This window comes from Cheilinus undulatus, linkage group 9 (assembly GCF_018320785.1).
Source record: "Cheilinus undulatus linkage group 9, ASM1832078v1, whole genome shotgun sequence".
NCBI classification, from domain to species: Eukaryota; Metazoa; Chordata; class Actinopteri; order Labriformes; family Labridae; genus Cheilinus; species Cheilinus undulatus.
This window is the reverse complement of record NC_054873.1, coordinates 5,068,670-5,084,230: the sequence shown is the minus strand read 5'-3', so window position 1 is coordinate 5,084,230 and position 15,561 is coordinate 5,068,670. Positions and strand designations below refer to the sequence as shown.

The 15,561-nt window shown below is 38.2% G+C and overlaps 1 protein-coding gene across 5 annotated transcripts in view; it reads right to left on the bottom strand.

Annotated features, from left to right (window-relative positions):
• cadps2 (Ca++-dependent secretion activator 2) overlaps nt 1-15,561 on the bottom strand; it is a 343,471-nt gene that overhangs the window by 149,033 nt on the left and 178,877 nt on the right. For all 5 annotated transcript variants that reach the window (XM_041795900.1, XM_041795903.1, XM_041795901.1 and 2 more), the window contains exons 9-11: nt 10,472-10,538; nt 10,267-10,375; nt 6,339-6,539 (exon numbers count right to left, since the gene is read on the bottom strand). In XM_041795900.1, the coding sequence (XP_041651834.1) occupies nt 6,339-6,539; nt 10,267-10,375; nt 10,472-10,538 (377 nt within the window). The remainder of the gene's footprint in view (nt 1-6,338; nt 6,540-10,266; nt 10,376-10,471; nt 10,539-15,561) is intronic.

The following is a 15,561-nucleotide window of genomic DNA, read 5'->3' as shown; positions in this document are numbered from 1 at the left end:
AGTGGCAACATGGGTTACATGTGGTCTAAAAGGGTTAAATGTTGTAAAAATAGGCTAAAAGGGATAAAGATGGGCAAAATTGGGCAAAAAAGTGGTCAAATAATGGCAGAAGTGGGCCAAATTTAGCAAAAAGTTGGCAAATATGGGTTAAAAGTGTCAAAATGATGGCAAAAAAGATTACAAGTGGCAGAAAAGTGACAAAGAAAGGGTTAAAGTTGCTAAAAGGTGGTAAAAAGGGGTTAAAAGTGACAGAAAAAATGGCCAAAAAACAGCAAAATTGGGCAAAAAGTGGCAAAAGGGAAGCAAAAATTGGTTAAATGTGGCAAAAAGTTCCAAAAAAGTGGCCAAAATGGGTTAAAAGTAGTAATGAGAAGTGGTTAAAAAAATGCTAAAAAGCAGCAAAACTGTTTAAGTTGTCAAAAGAAGTGGCAAAAATCGGTAGAAAAATCTGGTTAACTTGGTAAAAAATTCCACGAATTAATAATTTCAACACCAATTTCAACCCAATAATAGCCTGACATGCTTTTCAGCTCTAAATGAGATAACTGTTAGACAAGATGCTAGCACCAATGCTACTGATCCAACACACATACACTGATATCATCAATAAACACCAACTGAGGGGTCCCATTCTCTGGGGGTTTTCAGGGGCCCAGCCAGATCTGTGGGCAGACCTGGTTACAGTACTTGCCTTAAAGTTGTAGTAATAACATATGGTACAAATTCCCACGGCACACCTAGACTTGCCTTAGGGCACACTGGTGTACCTTGTCACACCTTTTGAGTACCACTGCCTTACACTACAGCGTTACGGATAAATTTGATTATAGTAACACCTTCCTTTGTACCGTGTTAAACCCAACACTACTGACCATTAAAGCAGGAATAAGACTGTGAGTCTGATCTTTACATCGGCTGGATGAGCTCCTGTTATACAGGCACTGGTCTTCTTTGAATTACAGTAAAATCTAGCAGTTATTTCATGAAGATTAGAGGTCATTTATGTGACGTAAACTGCATTCAGTAAAGGATTAAAGCATTTATTAATAGAAGAAGTCTCTGAATAGTGCTGTTTAAGGTGTTTAATATGATTTGAACAAAGTCCAGGGCCTGTAAAGAGGTTTACCTGTTTGATCTGTGTTTAATATTTTATTTAAAGCTTTCATTTGTATTCAGAGCTATGTCACTATATGTTCATCTGTGATATTAAAAGACACTGTGTATAATGTTAAATTAAAGGCATTCATAACTACACATTGACTCCTTGGTCTATTGTCTCCCTCAGAAACTCTCCCTCTCTCCGCTGCTGCTTCTCTTTTCTGAAAATGTACTCGTACTCGCCGTGAGCACGTTTTCCAACTTCTAACTCCAGTGGGGTGAAGTAGGACGACCTCTTTTTTTTCCCTCCACAGGTTTCCATGGTGACTCGTAGTATCAGAGCTCCATTGATGATGGCTTTTTATAGTCGTCACGCACGCATACTCAGAGCTGATTGAACGGATCAGCTGTTGTGTCTGCGGGGTTCGGTGGCTCAGAGTTCAGGGTTTCAGCTCCCTTTTTCTCCGTGTGAGGCCCTGACGTGACTTTCACTTGTGCTCAGCTTCATTATTCGCTCTCGCACACCGGTCGATAACATCTGATGCAGCCGCGCGCTCGCTCTTTGTGCTCCGAGATGCTTCCAAAGACTCGCAGCTGAAAACAGTCGTGAACTGGAGACAAACAAAGGAAGGACGCGGCGTCTCTGCTCTTATTGTCTCACCTGCTCGCTACACGTTATTAACCTTCAAACGGGGGAGAAGAATGGCTCGTTTGTGCTGGAAAACACGGCTTTCTCCATGAAGTCAAGACAGAAAAAGATTTTATTAGTGCTAAATAACCCGTCTTTGTGTGCCGGAGCTCGTCAGTGTGTACACATGCAGACGTTAATGTTATTTAACCTCTGCAGTGATTTTTTTTTTTATGAGCATAAATGAACGTGCAGCTTCACCATCATTACAGCGGCGAGAATGACTTTCCGCCAAGCCCACACGCACGAATGGGAGCAGCACTTAGCACCCAGTTAAGAGCTATTTCAGGGACACCTTCTATTTCCTCCTGAAAACAGCATGTCAGCACCTCTCGCCATTAATGCCTCAGTCTGTTCCATTAAACGCTAACGAGCCGCGCGAGAGCGGGACCGCTGCCGCCGCGCCAAATTACACAAATACAGCCGTAATCAACTCCCAGTGTGACGCTCTTCATGTCACAAAGCTCAGGCCAGGAGGAGGCCCGGCGAAACACAAGGCAGTGTCCTAAACAGATAATGAAAGAAACGAAATGTAGATGAGCATGAGGATGAGGGGGAAAGAAACGACAGGGGAGCAAGCAAGGAGATGCAGAATAAACATTAAAGATAAAAGATGGAGAAAGGAGAAAAATCATTCAAAGAGGAAGAATCATGTATTCCACATGTGCCTTTAAGGCTGGAAAGTTGTAGTTCCTGGTTGAATTTGTTATTTTTCATCGTCTCAGCCAGGGGTGTCCAACTCAATCACAGCAGGGGCTTGACTCTGGATTTAGGTCTAACCTGAGGGCCTAAAAGGGTCAACATTTAACCAAAACTGTCATCCTCATTTTAACCAGTGATAAAGTATGAAAAAAAGCACTGATAATAAATCATCTGGAAATTTAAAAATGTAAAAATGATAGGTTTAAAGGCTCAAATCTGAGATAAGAATTACCATTTATCAGTTCAAAAGATCCGAACACAATATCAAAAATAGAAAAATAACATTTGTAAAGAACAAATATATGAGGAGAAAGATGAAATCATAAGCTTGAAAGGTCAAAATATGAGATCATATTTGAAATCAAGAGTTTAAAAGTCAAAATATGACTTAAAATATTAAATTTTAAGTCTGATAGGTCAAAATAAGGGATTAAAAGCCAAAAATTAGGAAGTAAAAATTGTCAGAATATGAGCTTGAATTCAAAATAGTGACTTAAAAAGTTAAAATTATGACTTAAATTCAAAATTGGGAGTGTAAAAGATCAAACTATTTTATAAAAAGTATAAACTATTTATTTAAAATTTTAAAATATGAGTCAAAATATGGGATTAAAATGCCAAGAATTAGGAGATGAAAATGTCAAAATATGAGCTAGAAAGAAATTTAAAATTATGACATAAATTCAAAACTAGTAGTGTAAAAGGTCAAAATGTGATATAAAAAGTACAAATTATTCAATCAAAATGTCAAAATATGAGAAAAAAAATTAAAATTATGTTTTTAAAAGTCAAAATATGGGATTAAAAAGCCAAAGTAAGGATTTGAAAAGGTCAAAATATGACTTAAAATATAAAATTGGTAATCTAAAATATAAAATTGTGGCATATAAAGTTCAAATTCTGAGTTGAAAAGGTCAAAGTATGAAATAAAAAGTAAAAATCACAAGTTTGAGTTGTGATCTTGAGATGCAAAATTGAAAATATGAAATAAAACACGTAGTATTTTCTTTCCTCACATTTTGAGTTTTTATGAAATATCTTTACTTGTCAGATTTTTATGGTTTAACAAGAATATTTCAAATAATCAAGTTAAGTTTACATTTTTATACTGGAGGAAATCTGTAGACCTCATACTGGTGGGCCAGTTATAATACAAATATGATATGATCTTGTGGGCCGGATATAATCGTTCCACGGGCTGGATCACGGATACAGCTTGTGGAGAACGCTTTCCTCCTAAGCATGACAACAAAACAGCCACCCTAGCTTCTTTTTCAGTGGCTTCCTGTGAAATTTAGTATCCTTAAACAATCTTACTAATTGTTTTTAAAGTTTTAAATGGACTCAAGCAATCGTGTCGTTAAATTATTGGTCAGTGTATTTCCTGGCAGTTCCATTTCATTTTCAAAAGTCAAAAAGACGCATCATTTCTTGTTCATTTGATTCCATTTCAGGATTGAAAACAAGAGAATTAACCAGTTTTTCATTATCTGTTATTCAATTATAAATCAAATAATAAATCAACGAATGACACGCGGATTGTTGAGGAGCTCACACCTACTCTAATGATTTACAGAACAAAAACGCCGGCATTGAGTCACACCACTCCTCAGTGATGGGCATGTGATTCTCGGGATGCTTTTCTGAGCACAACACCTGCTGGAGTTTTGTCTGATTCCATTCTTTAATCCAACCTAAATATCCAAAATCAAAATAATAAATTGTAATTTGTTAATTTGATATAATTTCACAAAAAAAAAAAAAAAAAGAGAGAGAGAAAATGAATCGCTTTTTCATTTTTTGATTTGGTTTTAAAAACAGATAAATGAAAACAAGCCTTTTTTTCATTTAGTTGTTCGTCAATTATCATTCAAATATCAAATGAACAAATGATACACAGATTCTGGCTGGGATTTTTTCACATTTCATTCTTTGACCCCAACCTAAATTTTCAAAATCAAAATAACAAGTTGTAATTTGATATAGTTTCAGAAACAAAAATGAGAAAATTAACAGCTTTTTGATTTTTGATTAAGTTTTAAAAACAGATAAATAGAAAACAAGCTTTTTTTTTATTTAGTTGTTAGTCAATTATCACTCAAATATTAAATGAATGAATGATACATGAATTAAAAACCTCCATCTGATTTTTTTTTCATTAATTTGTGTTTTATTGTTTTAATTAAAAACATTAAAATAGAGAAAGAAAATAATGTGAGCCAATGGGGAAAGCTGAACATTTCAAAATAAAAGCCCTCAAATCAAAGTTTAAACTATACTACCTCGTTTTAGGAATGATGTCAGTGGGAAAAGTGCTGGTAAATTAATGGACTATATAAATATTAGGAAGAAAATAATTCAATGTGAATAAATGGTCAGTGTATTTTCTGGTAGTTCAATTCCCTGGTTTAAAGGAGCCTCAGAAATAAGGAGAACAACAGCCATTTTCCCTTTAATTTTTTGTTGTTGTTTCGTACGAAAAAAAAAAAACAAGTCATTTTTCTCAATAAAACCTAGGACATGGGGTACTGAACAGAGCTCACAAAGTCATCTGAAATGGTCCCAGTCTCCTGACAGGATCAGGGGCTCAGAGTTGGTGAGGTTGTCTTTAGACTCGGACCTCTTTGAAGGCCAAACATGAATGGCTTAATAAAACTGTATAATAAATGCTGGTACCACCAGTTTTTTTTCTAATAAATCCAACAGGAAATCTTAAAAAACCCCTGAATATTCAATAACAAAGTTAATTGTAATGATGCAATGATGAGATTCACAACAAAAAATATAAAGAATGGATAAAATGTTAACAATACAGAGGAGAGAAATAAAGACTGGCAGAAAGAAGAGGGATATTTCTTAAATAAAAGGGAACGTAGAAAGGAAGACTTAAGGGGAGATCTAAAGATGGCAAAATGAGTAGAGACAGGAAGAAACAGAAAAAACTAATAGAAACCATGAATACAGAGAATAGAGTGAATAATAAAGGATTTTTGTGTGTGAAGTGACTACACCTACGAAGCACTGCTAACACATACAGTACGAGTTACACACCCGCTTAGCTTTATATTTGCTTTATAATAATCTGACTGAACTGCAACGACGGTTGAGGACATTTAAAGTAGCAGTAATGACTCTGAACTACAGATTTTTGTGTAACAGAAGCCTGCTCCTGATGAGCTAAAGAACAGACGCTTGTTCTGGGTTTTTCTTTCGTTACTTTCATTTTCAGCGTGCATTTTGTCACTCTCTTTGCAGAGAAACCTGCACACCATTCATGTGTTTCTATCTACCTCCAGCTGAGTGTGTGTGTGTGTCTGCAATCAATCTGCACAGGAAAAATAAGAGAAACTCTTAAATCCATAACCTAAACACATGCTACCACAAAGAGCGTAAAAGCTGCACCATTTAAAACAGACTTACGTTGAAATGCATTAAAAGCAGCCCTGAAAAAGGTTAGACTATTCAGGCACATACATCTGCAGGGAGGAAATGCACAAGCAGTGTCCATCTGCACTGATGGAGAATCGCCCACATCTGGTTGTCAGACAGTGAAGGTTCAGCGGTGCATAAAGAAGGACAGGGATGGTTTATGTGGTAGCGTGATGGACAGAATTCTTATTTCTTTAATAGTTAGGTGCATGCTTGGATGGTCATTGGGGCCTGATGACCTTGACCTTTAACCTCCAAAATCTAATCAGTCCATCCTTGAGTTAGAGTGGATGTCTGTGCAAAGTTGTAAGAGAATCTTGCAAAGCGTTCCAGAGAAACTGTGTTCACAAGAAGAGAATGGACGGCCCAGAAACGACCCTGGCCCTGCTGATAAAGTGGAGAATAGAGAACCAACACCTACTGATGGGGGATGCTGGTTTCTGTAGTCCTCCTCTGCAGTTTGTAGTTTTGTTCTGCGGTGGAGGCACCGGTTTGTACGACTGTCCCGTGGCTCGGTACATGGCCTGGACCCACAGCATCCGGTCCTGCTCGTCGTCACAGGCAAACATCACCAGGTCGCCCTCCCTCACCGCGTTGAAGAACACCCGACCTCCCTGCAGACCTGCAGAAATCAAAGATTCAAACGCTCTATATGAAGCTCTATTAACTATCTCACACTGATTGTTGGGACGGTGAAGATTTGGCATGTTGATTGTTTGAATTTGACATTTTAAGCAGATTTGCATAAAGTTCATTACATTTAGCCGTCTGGCTCCAACAGATTATAAGACCTGGGATACGGTTTTGGTTTTTAAGAATTACTCTAAGGTTTTCTTTAGCGTATTGTTGAGATTGCACTTTGTGTTTCTCTCTATTTTAGTATTTTTAACATGATGAAACTTTTATAAAAACAGGGAAATAACTCCATGGAGTTAAGCCTTTGTAGGGCACTCATAGAAATACTTGGAAAATCAAGATCTAAGCCCTAGTTGGTGGTGTCCCCGTTGGTGGACATCAGAAGTGATCAAGAACCTGATGGTCACTCTGACTGAGCTCTAGAGATCCTGTGGAGATGGAACAAAGTTCTAGAGCAGGGGTGTCAAACTCAATCACAGTAGGGGCCGGATTCTGGATTCAGGTCTAACCTGAGGGCCTAACAGGGTCATCTTTTTAACCAGAAACTGCCAACCTTGTTTCACTGATAATAAAATATGGAAAAAAAAAACTTAGCACTGATGATAAACGATCTTGACATTTAAAAAGTTAAAAAGATAAGTTTAAAGACTCACAATCTACAAGAAGTACATTTATTAGTTCAAAAAGGTAAAAATATAACATTGAAATTAAAAAAATAATGTTTTTTTAAATGGCAAATATATTAAAAAGAAGTCAAAATCATGAGTTTAAAAGGTCAAAATATGACATACATTTTTAAATCATAAAATCAAAAGTAAAAACATGATTCAAAGTTTTAAATTGTGAGTCTTAAAGGTCAAACTATTCGATCATGAAGTCAAAGTTTGGAGTTGAAAATATGAGATAAATCACAAAATTATTGGTTAAAAAGGTCAAAATATGACTTAAAAATTAGAATTATGAATCTTAAAGCTCAAAATATTATATGAGAGGTCAAAATTATGAGTTGAAATGTTCAAAGTATGAAATTAAAAGTCAAAATTCTAAGTTTGAATTCTAATTGAGAGATGCAAATTGAAAATGTGAAATTAAAACACAAATAAATTTGTTTTCCCACATTCCTGACTTCTTTTCTAAACATTTTTACTCCTTACTTTTTCAGATTTTGTGACTTAACAAGGATATCTTAAATCATCAAGGATAAGTTTATATTTTTATACTTGAAGAAATCTGCAGACCTCAGACTGATGGGCCAGTTATAACAGAAATATGAGATCATCTTGCGGGCCAGATTAAACTGTTCCACGGGCCAGATTTGGCCCGCAGGCCTTGAGTTTGACACCTGTGTTCTAGAGGGACAACCATCACTGCAGCCCTCCTCTGATCTGGGCGTACTGGCAGAGAAGCTAGACAGTAGTCTCCTCTTAAGTGTAAAACACATGAAAGCCCACTTGGAGAATCTCTGGAGCTCAGTCAGAGTGACTATGGTGACCAGGTTCATGGCCACCTCTCTTGCTAAGACCCTTCCCCACTATTCCTCAGTTTGGCCAGCTCTTGGAAGAGTCCTGGTGGTGCCAAACTTCTTCCATCTGACAATCATGGAGGCCACTGTCCTCTTGGGAAGCTGTGAGGCCTTCTATAGAGAGGTGTGTGTCTTTCCAAATCCTGTCCAATCAGTTTAATTTAGCACAGGTGGACTCCAGTCAAGGTGCAGAAACATCTCAGCAACGATCCAGAGAAATGGGAGGAAGCTGAGCTACATTTACTGTGTTGTTGTAAAAAGTCTGAATACTTATGCCAGTGGGATATTTCAGTTTTTTATTTTTAATAAATTTGCAAAATTTCTAAAATTCTGTTCTCACTTTGTCATTATGGGGCACTTAGTATAGATTAATGAGGAAAAATATACAACTGTAGCATCAGACTACAACAAAACAAAGTTTAAAAAAAGTGAAGGGGATGTGAAAACTCTCTGAAAGCCCCATAAGAAATGGCAGCACTACCAGACTTATGTAATAATTCCAACAGGAAACCTAAAAAAAACACAAACACTGAATACCTAGTGACTTTTTGCAGTGATGAGGCTCACAATAAAAATAAGAACTGGTTAATGCCATTTAAGTTTAATAAAAAATGTTATACTGTTCAACTGACTAAAACTGCCTATTTTTAACAATTTATACCTCTTATATTTCCTTATAACTCCATTAGAAAATCCGAAAAATCACAAATATTAAATGTCTAAATTAATTTAAGTAAGGCTCTCGGTAAAGTTAAAAAGTGATATAAAGCACAAAAGTATAACAAAAGACATTCACACTTACAAAACTATTTACACCATAAAAATAGCTTTAAATAAATAAGTTAATTTAAAATTAAACTGAAATGAAAATTTTAATTTAATTTTTTAATTAAAATTTTAAAATTTATTTAATTTTAAACTAAAATTAAATAGATAAAAATTAGTCAAATTTACCACTGGATCATTTCTTTTTAATTCTTCACAAACCTGTGCCAACATTTAACTTCACTATAGAGCAGTGGTTCCCAACCTGAGGTTCAGGCCCCCCTTGGGGGGTGCCAGAGATCTCAGGGGGTGGGGCAGGGTCTACTCGGTGTCAAAATTAGATGTGCATTCATTTTTAATTATTAACTATTAACCATTAACTTTTGGGGAAAAAGCTGAACATTTTGGTGGGGGGGAATCTAAATATTTGAGATTGTAAAGTTGTACATTTACAAGAATACTTGACATTTCTGAGTTTGAAAATTCTTAAATTTTGATATAAGAAACTTATACATTTCACTCTTTGCCCTCATAAATCAATGGCATGAATTGATGAGAATTCATAGATTTTCCCTTCTTGAAAAGTACTTGATTCTCTTAATTATTTTTTCCTAAAGTGGCCGTAATGCAGCATTATAATAATGGTTAGTTTATACATAGATCTTTTATTAAGAACAAGTGTATGTAAGCCAACTATGTTGGGGTATTCACAGTTGAAAAATAAAAACTGATGTGTAATTCTCCAAGTGGGTCCTGGGGGGCTTAGCTTTTCTGAGATACAAGCAGGAGGGGCCCTAAGGAAGAAGGGTTGGGAACCATTGCTGTAGAGTAATATTATCTTTAATTATAAGGCTATTTGTCAAGAAAATATACTTCTTAATATAGACAATATTTGTATGAATCCAATGCTAAACAGCGCCTAAAACAGACTCATTTCTGAGTCCATGAAGCTCTTTGTTTCCTGTTTATAATCAGTTTTCATATACAAGACGCTCTGTGATTGGATGAATCTGGCCACAGACTTAAGCCACACTCTGATGTATTCACTTTCATTCTATCTGTTCTGAAGGACACTTGGCTGAATAGGATGGAAAAGCTGTGACCTTACTTGTTGCTATAGATATAACTATGGTCAACATCTTGACCCTGTAAGCTATCTTGTTTTTTTATTTTCCCAACTCCTTCAACTGACTTTACATCAAGTCGCACAGATCGTCAGGAAATAACTCTTGAATTCTTCTTCAAGGCAGGCTGCACAGAGATGAGACAGACCGCTCCACCATTTATGGCATTAAGCTCCACTGAGACGTACGGATTAAGAGCAGATTTGATAAAACCACCCATAAAATCTGAGTCTGGATGTTTGGACTCAGAACTCCTGCAGTCTACCAGCTGGGATGTTTGTTTCCTCGGGTTTATGCGTTACCTGGCTGAGGGTCGCAGTAGTCCACTGTGTAACCCTCCAGCTGCATCAGCTCCACCGGCTCGGCCTTCTTCTCTCTGTAGCTGCACATGGCGAACGTGTACTGACTCACCTACAAGTCAAACAGACAAAAAACATAGCACCATGCCCAGCTAGCAGCACTAATGAAACAAAGTACAGGTCAATCCTGGTATCACCAGTTTCTTACCTGAACGAGGACAAAATACCGTTTTTTCCAGCGTTTCCACACTCTCTGTCCCAGAGCGTACAAATACCTGGAAGACAGAAAACACAACCAGCATTTATATTTGTAGGGATTTTTAGGTAAATATGAATAAAAGTGGGCCTAAAGTGAAGTGAAACCAGAATATTAGCGTCCCGTCCATCTAGCCATTCGCTTCCATTTATCCAGGGCCACAGGGTCAAAGTGGCAGCTGACAGGGAAGTCAGCCCGGACACCTCGGCCCATCAACATTCTCCAGCTCTTATGGGGGGATCCCCAGGCCAGATGAGATATAATGTATAAACCCACCAGTGAGTCCTGGGTCTACCCTGGTGTCTACCAGTTAGACGCAACAACTGGAAGACCTCCACAGGGAGGCGACCATGCTGCAATCGTCAGGCAGAGCACATCGCTCCCTCTCTAGCCAATCTAAGTATTTCCACAGCCGGTGGTCCAGACATATTATAAGTACACTATATTGTCAAAAATATTCATTCACCCATCCAAATAATTGAAATCAGGTGTTCCAATCACTTCTATGGCCACAGGTGTGTAAAATCAAGCACCTAGGCATGCAGACTGTTTCTACAAAGAATGGGTCGCTCTCAAGAGCTCAGTGAACTCCAGCGTGGTACTGTGATAGGATGCCACCTGTGCAACAAGCCCAGTGGTGAAATTTCCTCGCTCCTAAATATTCCACAGTCAACTGTCAGTGGTATTATAACAAAGTAGAAGTGACTAGGAACGACAGCAACTTAGCCACAAAGTGGTGACAGAGCGGGGTCAGCGGATGCTGAGGCACATAGTGCGCAGTGGTTGCCAACTTTTTGCAGGGCCTTCAGATTAGCTCAAGAACAGTGGTAGAGAGCTTCATGGAATGGGTTTCCATGGACGAGCAGCTGCATCCAAGCCATACATCACCAAGTGCAATGCAAAGCAGTGGTGTAAAGCACGCTGCCACTGGACTCTAGAGCAGTGGAGATGCGTTCTCTGGAGTGACGAATCGCGCTTCTCAATCTGATGGACAAGTCTGGGTTTGGCAGTTTTGCCAGGAGAACTGTACTTGTCTGACTGCATTGTGCTAAGTGTTAAGTTTGGTGGAGGGGGGATTATGGTGTGGGCTTGTTTTTCAGGAGCTGGGCTTGGCCCCTTAGTTACAGTCAAAGGAACTCTGAATGCTTCAGCATACCAAGAGATTTTGGACAATTCCATGCTCCCAACTTTGTGGGAACAATTTGGGGATGGCCCCTTCCTGCTCCAACATGACTGTGCACCAGTGCACAAAGCAAGGTCCATAAAGACATGGATGAGAGAGTTTGGTGTGGATGAACTTGACTGGCCTGCACAGAGTCCTGACCTCAACCTGATAGAACACCTTTGGGATGAATTAGAGCGGAGACTCAGAGCCAGGCCTTCTCGTCCAACATCAGTGTGTGACCTCACAAATGCGATTCTGGAAGAATGGTCAAAAATTCCCATAAACACACTCCTAAACCTTGTGGAAAGCCTTCCCAGAAGACTTGAAGCTGTTTTAGCTGCAAAGGGTGGACCGAGATCATGTTAAACCCTATGGATTAAGAATGGGATGCCATTTAAGTTTATATGCGAGTCAAGGCAGGTGAGCGAATACTTTTGGCAATATCATTCATTAGGATCATTCAAACTACTAAATTTGCTGTTATTCTCTACAATAAAGAACAGCAGCTTCTTTGAAGGGCATGTCAATTATTCCAAATGAGTGTGCATAACGATAATAGCCAGAAATACCCAGCCCTAGTTAGACACATGCACCAAACATGGGCGAGGATCAAGGTTCAGCAATTAAAAACAAGTCGTAATGAATTTATTTGTCCATTTACTGCAGGTAACGCATAGCTAGAGACATTTACTTAGAATAAAACTCGTGTTTAGAAGGAAACAACTTCAATCATTGACAATATCTAGGGGGGATAGAAGGGTAATACCGCTATGCAAAGAAAAATACATATTGTTTGGATGTGATGCATGACTTGATATAAAGGCAGCTAAAATAACAGAGAAGATTGCATGCATGTTTTTGTGGCACAGAAGATTAAAGGTAACTTTGAAGGAAATTACATAATTACACAGTTTAAGAATATGGTTAAGCAAATAGATGACATTTTTCCAGGATAGTGTGTGGACATTTTAAACACCCAAAGCCTTCCTGCCACTGTAGTTATATTAAGATCTCTGTAAAACTGGACATCTTCCTGCAGAAGTCGCGCCCTCCAGAGTCTTCATGCTCCGTTTAAAGCTCCTCAATTCATGGTACTCCTCTATCACAACACCACATTATGGCGTGATTACTCCCCCAGCTGTGAACACCATTACCACATTAACCCCCCCTCCTCCTCTGAATAAGACGCTAAAAGGAGAAAGTAATGAGTCCAGCGCTGAGAGAGGCCGTGACACAGGCAGCAGCTCATTGAGGACGACTGCAGGAAAATGGAAGAATGACCGGTGTGGCCCCTCGATCGATGGCTGCTCCCGGGCCTCCTGAAGCGTGGGATACAGGCAAGTGCAAGTGAGGAAAATCAATCGATGGCGAGACCTCTTTCTTCAGCCCTGCCGCCCGCCCTCAAAGAAAAGGCCTCCAGTCAAGGCTGTGGCGCGTCTGGACCGAGAATCTGGGCCACGGCGGGTTAACATGTGGCACCGCTCGCCGGCCACTTGTGAAAAATGATTTGTGCAGTGCGTCCTCCTGCAGGGTTTACAACGTCCATTCAGCCGCACGCCGCCGCGCTGATGGACTGAAGACGGCAAAGAGTTCACTGCAGGCATTTAACAGTCCTCGCTGCAAAAAAACATCCATCTTTAACTGGTCATTTAGCTGGATATTCACTTTTTAAGGGAGTTTTATAAGGACTGAGAGGATATTAGACTTTTTGAATCAAAACCAGGGGAAATACAGCTTCTCTGCTTCACACCTAGTCGAAAAAATCCTATCTGGAGGGTATAAAGAAAGCAGAGTAGGGCTGAGAAACAGTTTTACTGAGTATTTATATAGAAAATAAAAACTCCAAATAGTACAACAAATGAGATACTAGAGAAGAGATTCTCAGTATTAAACTCACAAACACAAGAAAATCTTAAAGTGGTTCAGTCTCTAGCTACAACAGAAAAAAGGTTTTCAATGGCTATTTTAAAAATCCGACAAAACCGGCAAAATCCTGCAGTGCAGAGTTCGCATGACTTTTCAGTTCTTATGTTCTTTTATTGATCATGAAATCATTTTTTACCAAGTTAAATTCACCCAGGTCTGTCTTAATCACACGACTATCACATTACCTGGGTTGCCTCTGGATTTAAAATAATCAAAATGAGCTCAAGAAAATAATTTAAGATTTGCAGAAATATTTATCTGAATTTCTAAGGTTAGATTTTCTTTCTTTACGCTAGAAAACATTTTTTTTATTTTCTGCCTTGTATTTATTTTTGTAACTGGATTTATTTTTGCGAACAGTCATCATAAAGCTGAATTAACATCCTGCACGTTGATTAAAATGAGTGTTTTACTTCACATTTGTAGGACTGTGGTGTTTGATTCAAGAAAAACATTTGAATAAAAGTTAGAGGAAGAATAAATAATTTATAATCCTTTAGATTGTATCACTCCTGCTCTGGCCTATTCACACTCTCTCTGTGGATGTTCTGGTTGTTTTTTTTTTTTTTTTTAAGACTGAAGCTCTATGAGGTTTTGCTCCCAGCTTTCTCTGACCTTTAGTTCCGTATGAAACCAAACGTACACTGAGAACCTCGAGGTCTTGTGGTCATTCCAAACACTGGTGGTGGGAGTATCTTTATTAAAGTATCCATATATAGCACCCTTTTGGGTACTGATTACTCTGACAAAGTATCGATAACAAATAAGTACTAAAACATGTCTTGCCACTGCTTCCCTTGACTGTTTTCCAATTTGCCTACTATACTAGCAGTGCTGATTTGCCCAAAATTTAGTATGCAGTATGCGAACAAATGTGAAAGTTGCTGTATACCAAAAATACCCGGATGACGTACTGATTCGGGAAAATTTCACAGTATGCATCGAAACCAGTCTGCTTCACCTCCTGTTACCCACAATGCAAAGCACTGGGTCAGAGTTCGCAATAGCGTAGAGCGGTGGAACTTTCACCGGAGCGGCTGATGGTTACAAAAAGTGATATTACCTTTTATCTTTACAATAGCTAAATAAGTTGTAATAGGGTCACTGTTGTCATAAATGAAGGTTACTGTTTAAAGTATCAATAAATGCTTCAATTTTGCCAATTTTAACATTCTCCAGCTTTTTATAAAGAAAATTGCCATTACGCAGACCTGGGTCTGTCTCCTCACTCATCACTGCTGGCTGTGTCTGACCCTCTCACCTCTTCACCCCCAGCACCTGCTACTGCCACAGGTGAGTTTAAATGAGCGTCACATGCTTAAAATAAAATGATTTACCCACAGTTTTAAAAGGGTGATAATAATTTTGTCTGGCCCATTTTTGAGTTTTGTGTAACATTATGTCAATTTTGTCTTTTTTCTTCTGTTTTTTTTGTGTTGTTCCAATGCACATAAAGGAAATAAACATGTGTATACCAAAAACATTTGTAATTGCAACAATTTCTGGGAGAAATGGTGTATTTTCTGGAAAAATTCCAGGGGTGCCAATACTTTCGTTCATGACTGTATAATATTTGGTACAATAGACTATGATGCAACATGATATACTTTCTACAATGATGATAGAATAAGATTCAACAAGACTTTACAGTCATTAGACTGACATGCAGCACATTACAATGGATGATGGCAAGTCTGAGAGTTAAACATTAAGTATATACCTCAGTAATGGTTAAATACTTTGTAGTAAACATGAAAAACTAACTAAAAGAATATAAAGTAGATGAGTAACTTCAAAAATCATTGCAGATGTGTAAATGAGTGTAAGACAGCAGGATAACTGACCAGGACCTGAACCTGCGCTCCTCCAAACTGAGCTGAACCATCATCCATCAAGGTAGATAGAAAAGAGCATTTAGAATAAATTATTTCAACATGTTTTATTCAAACCT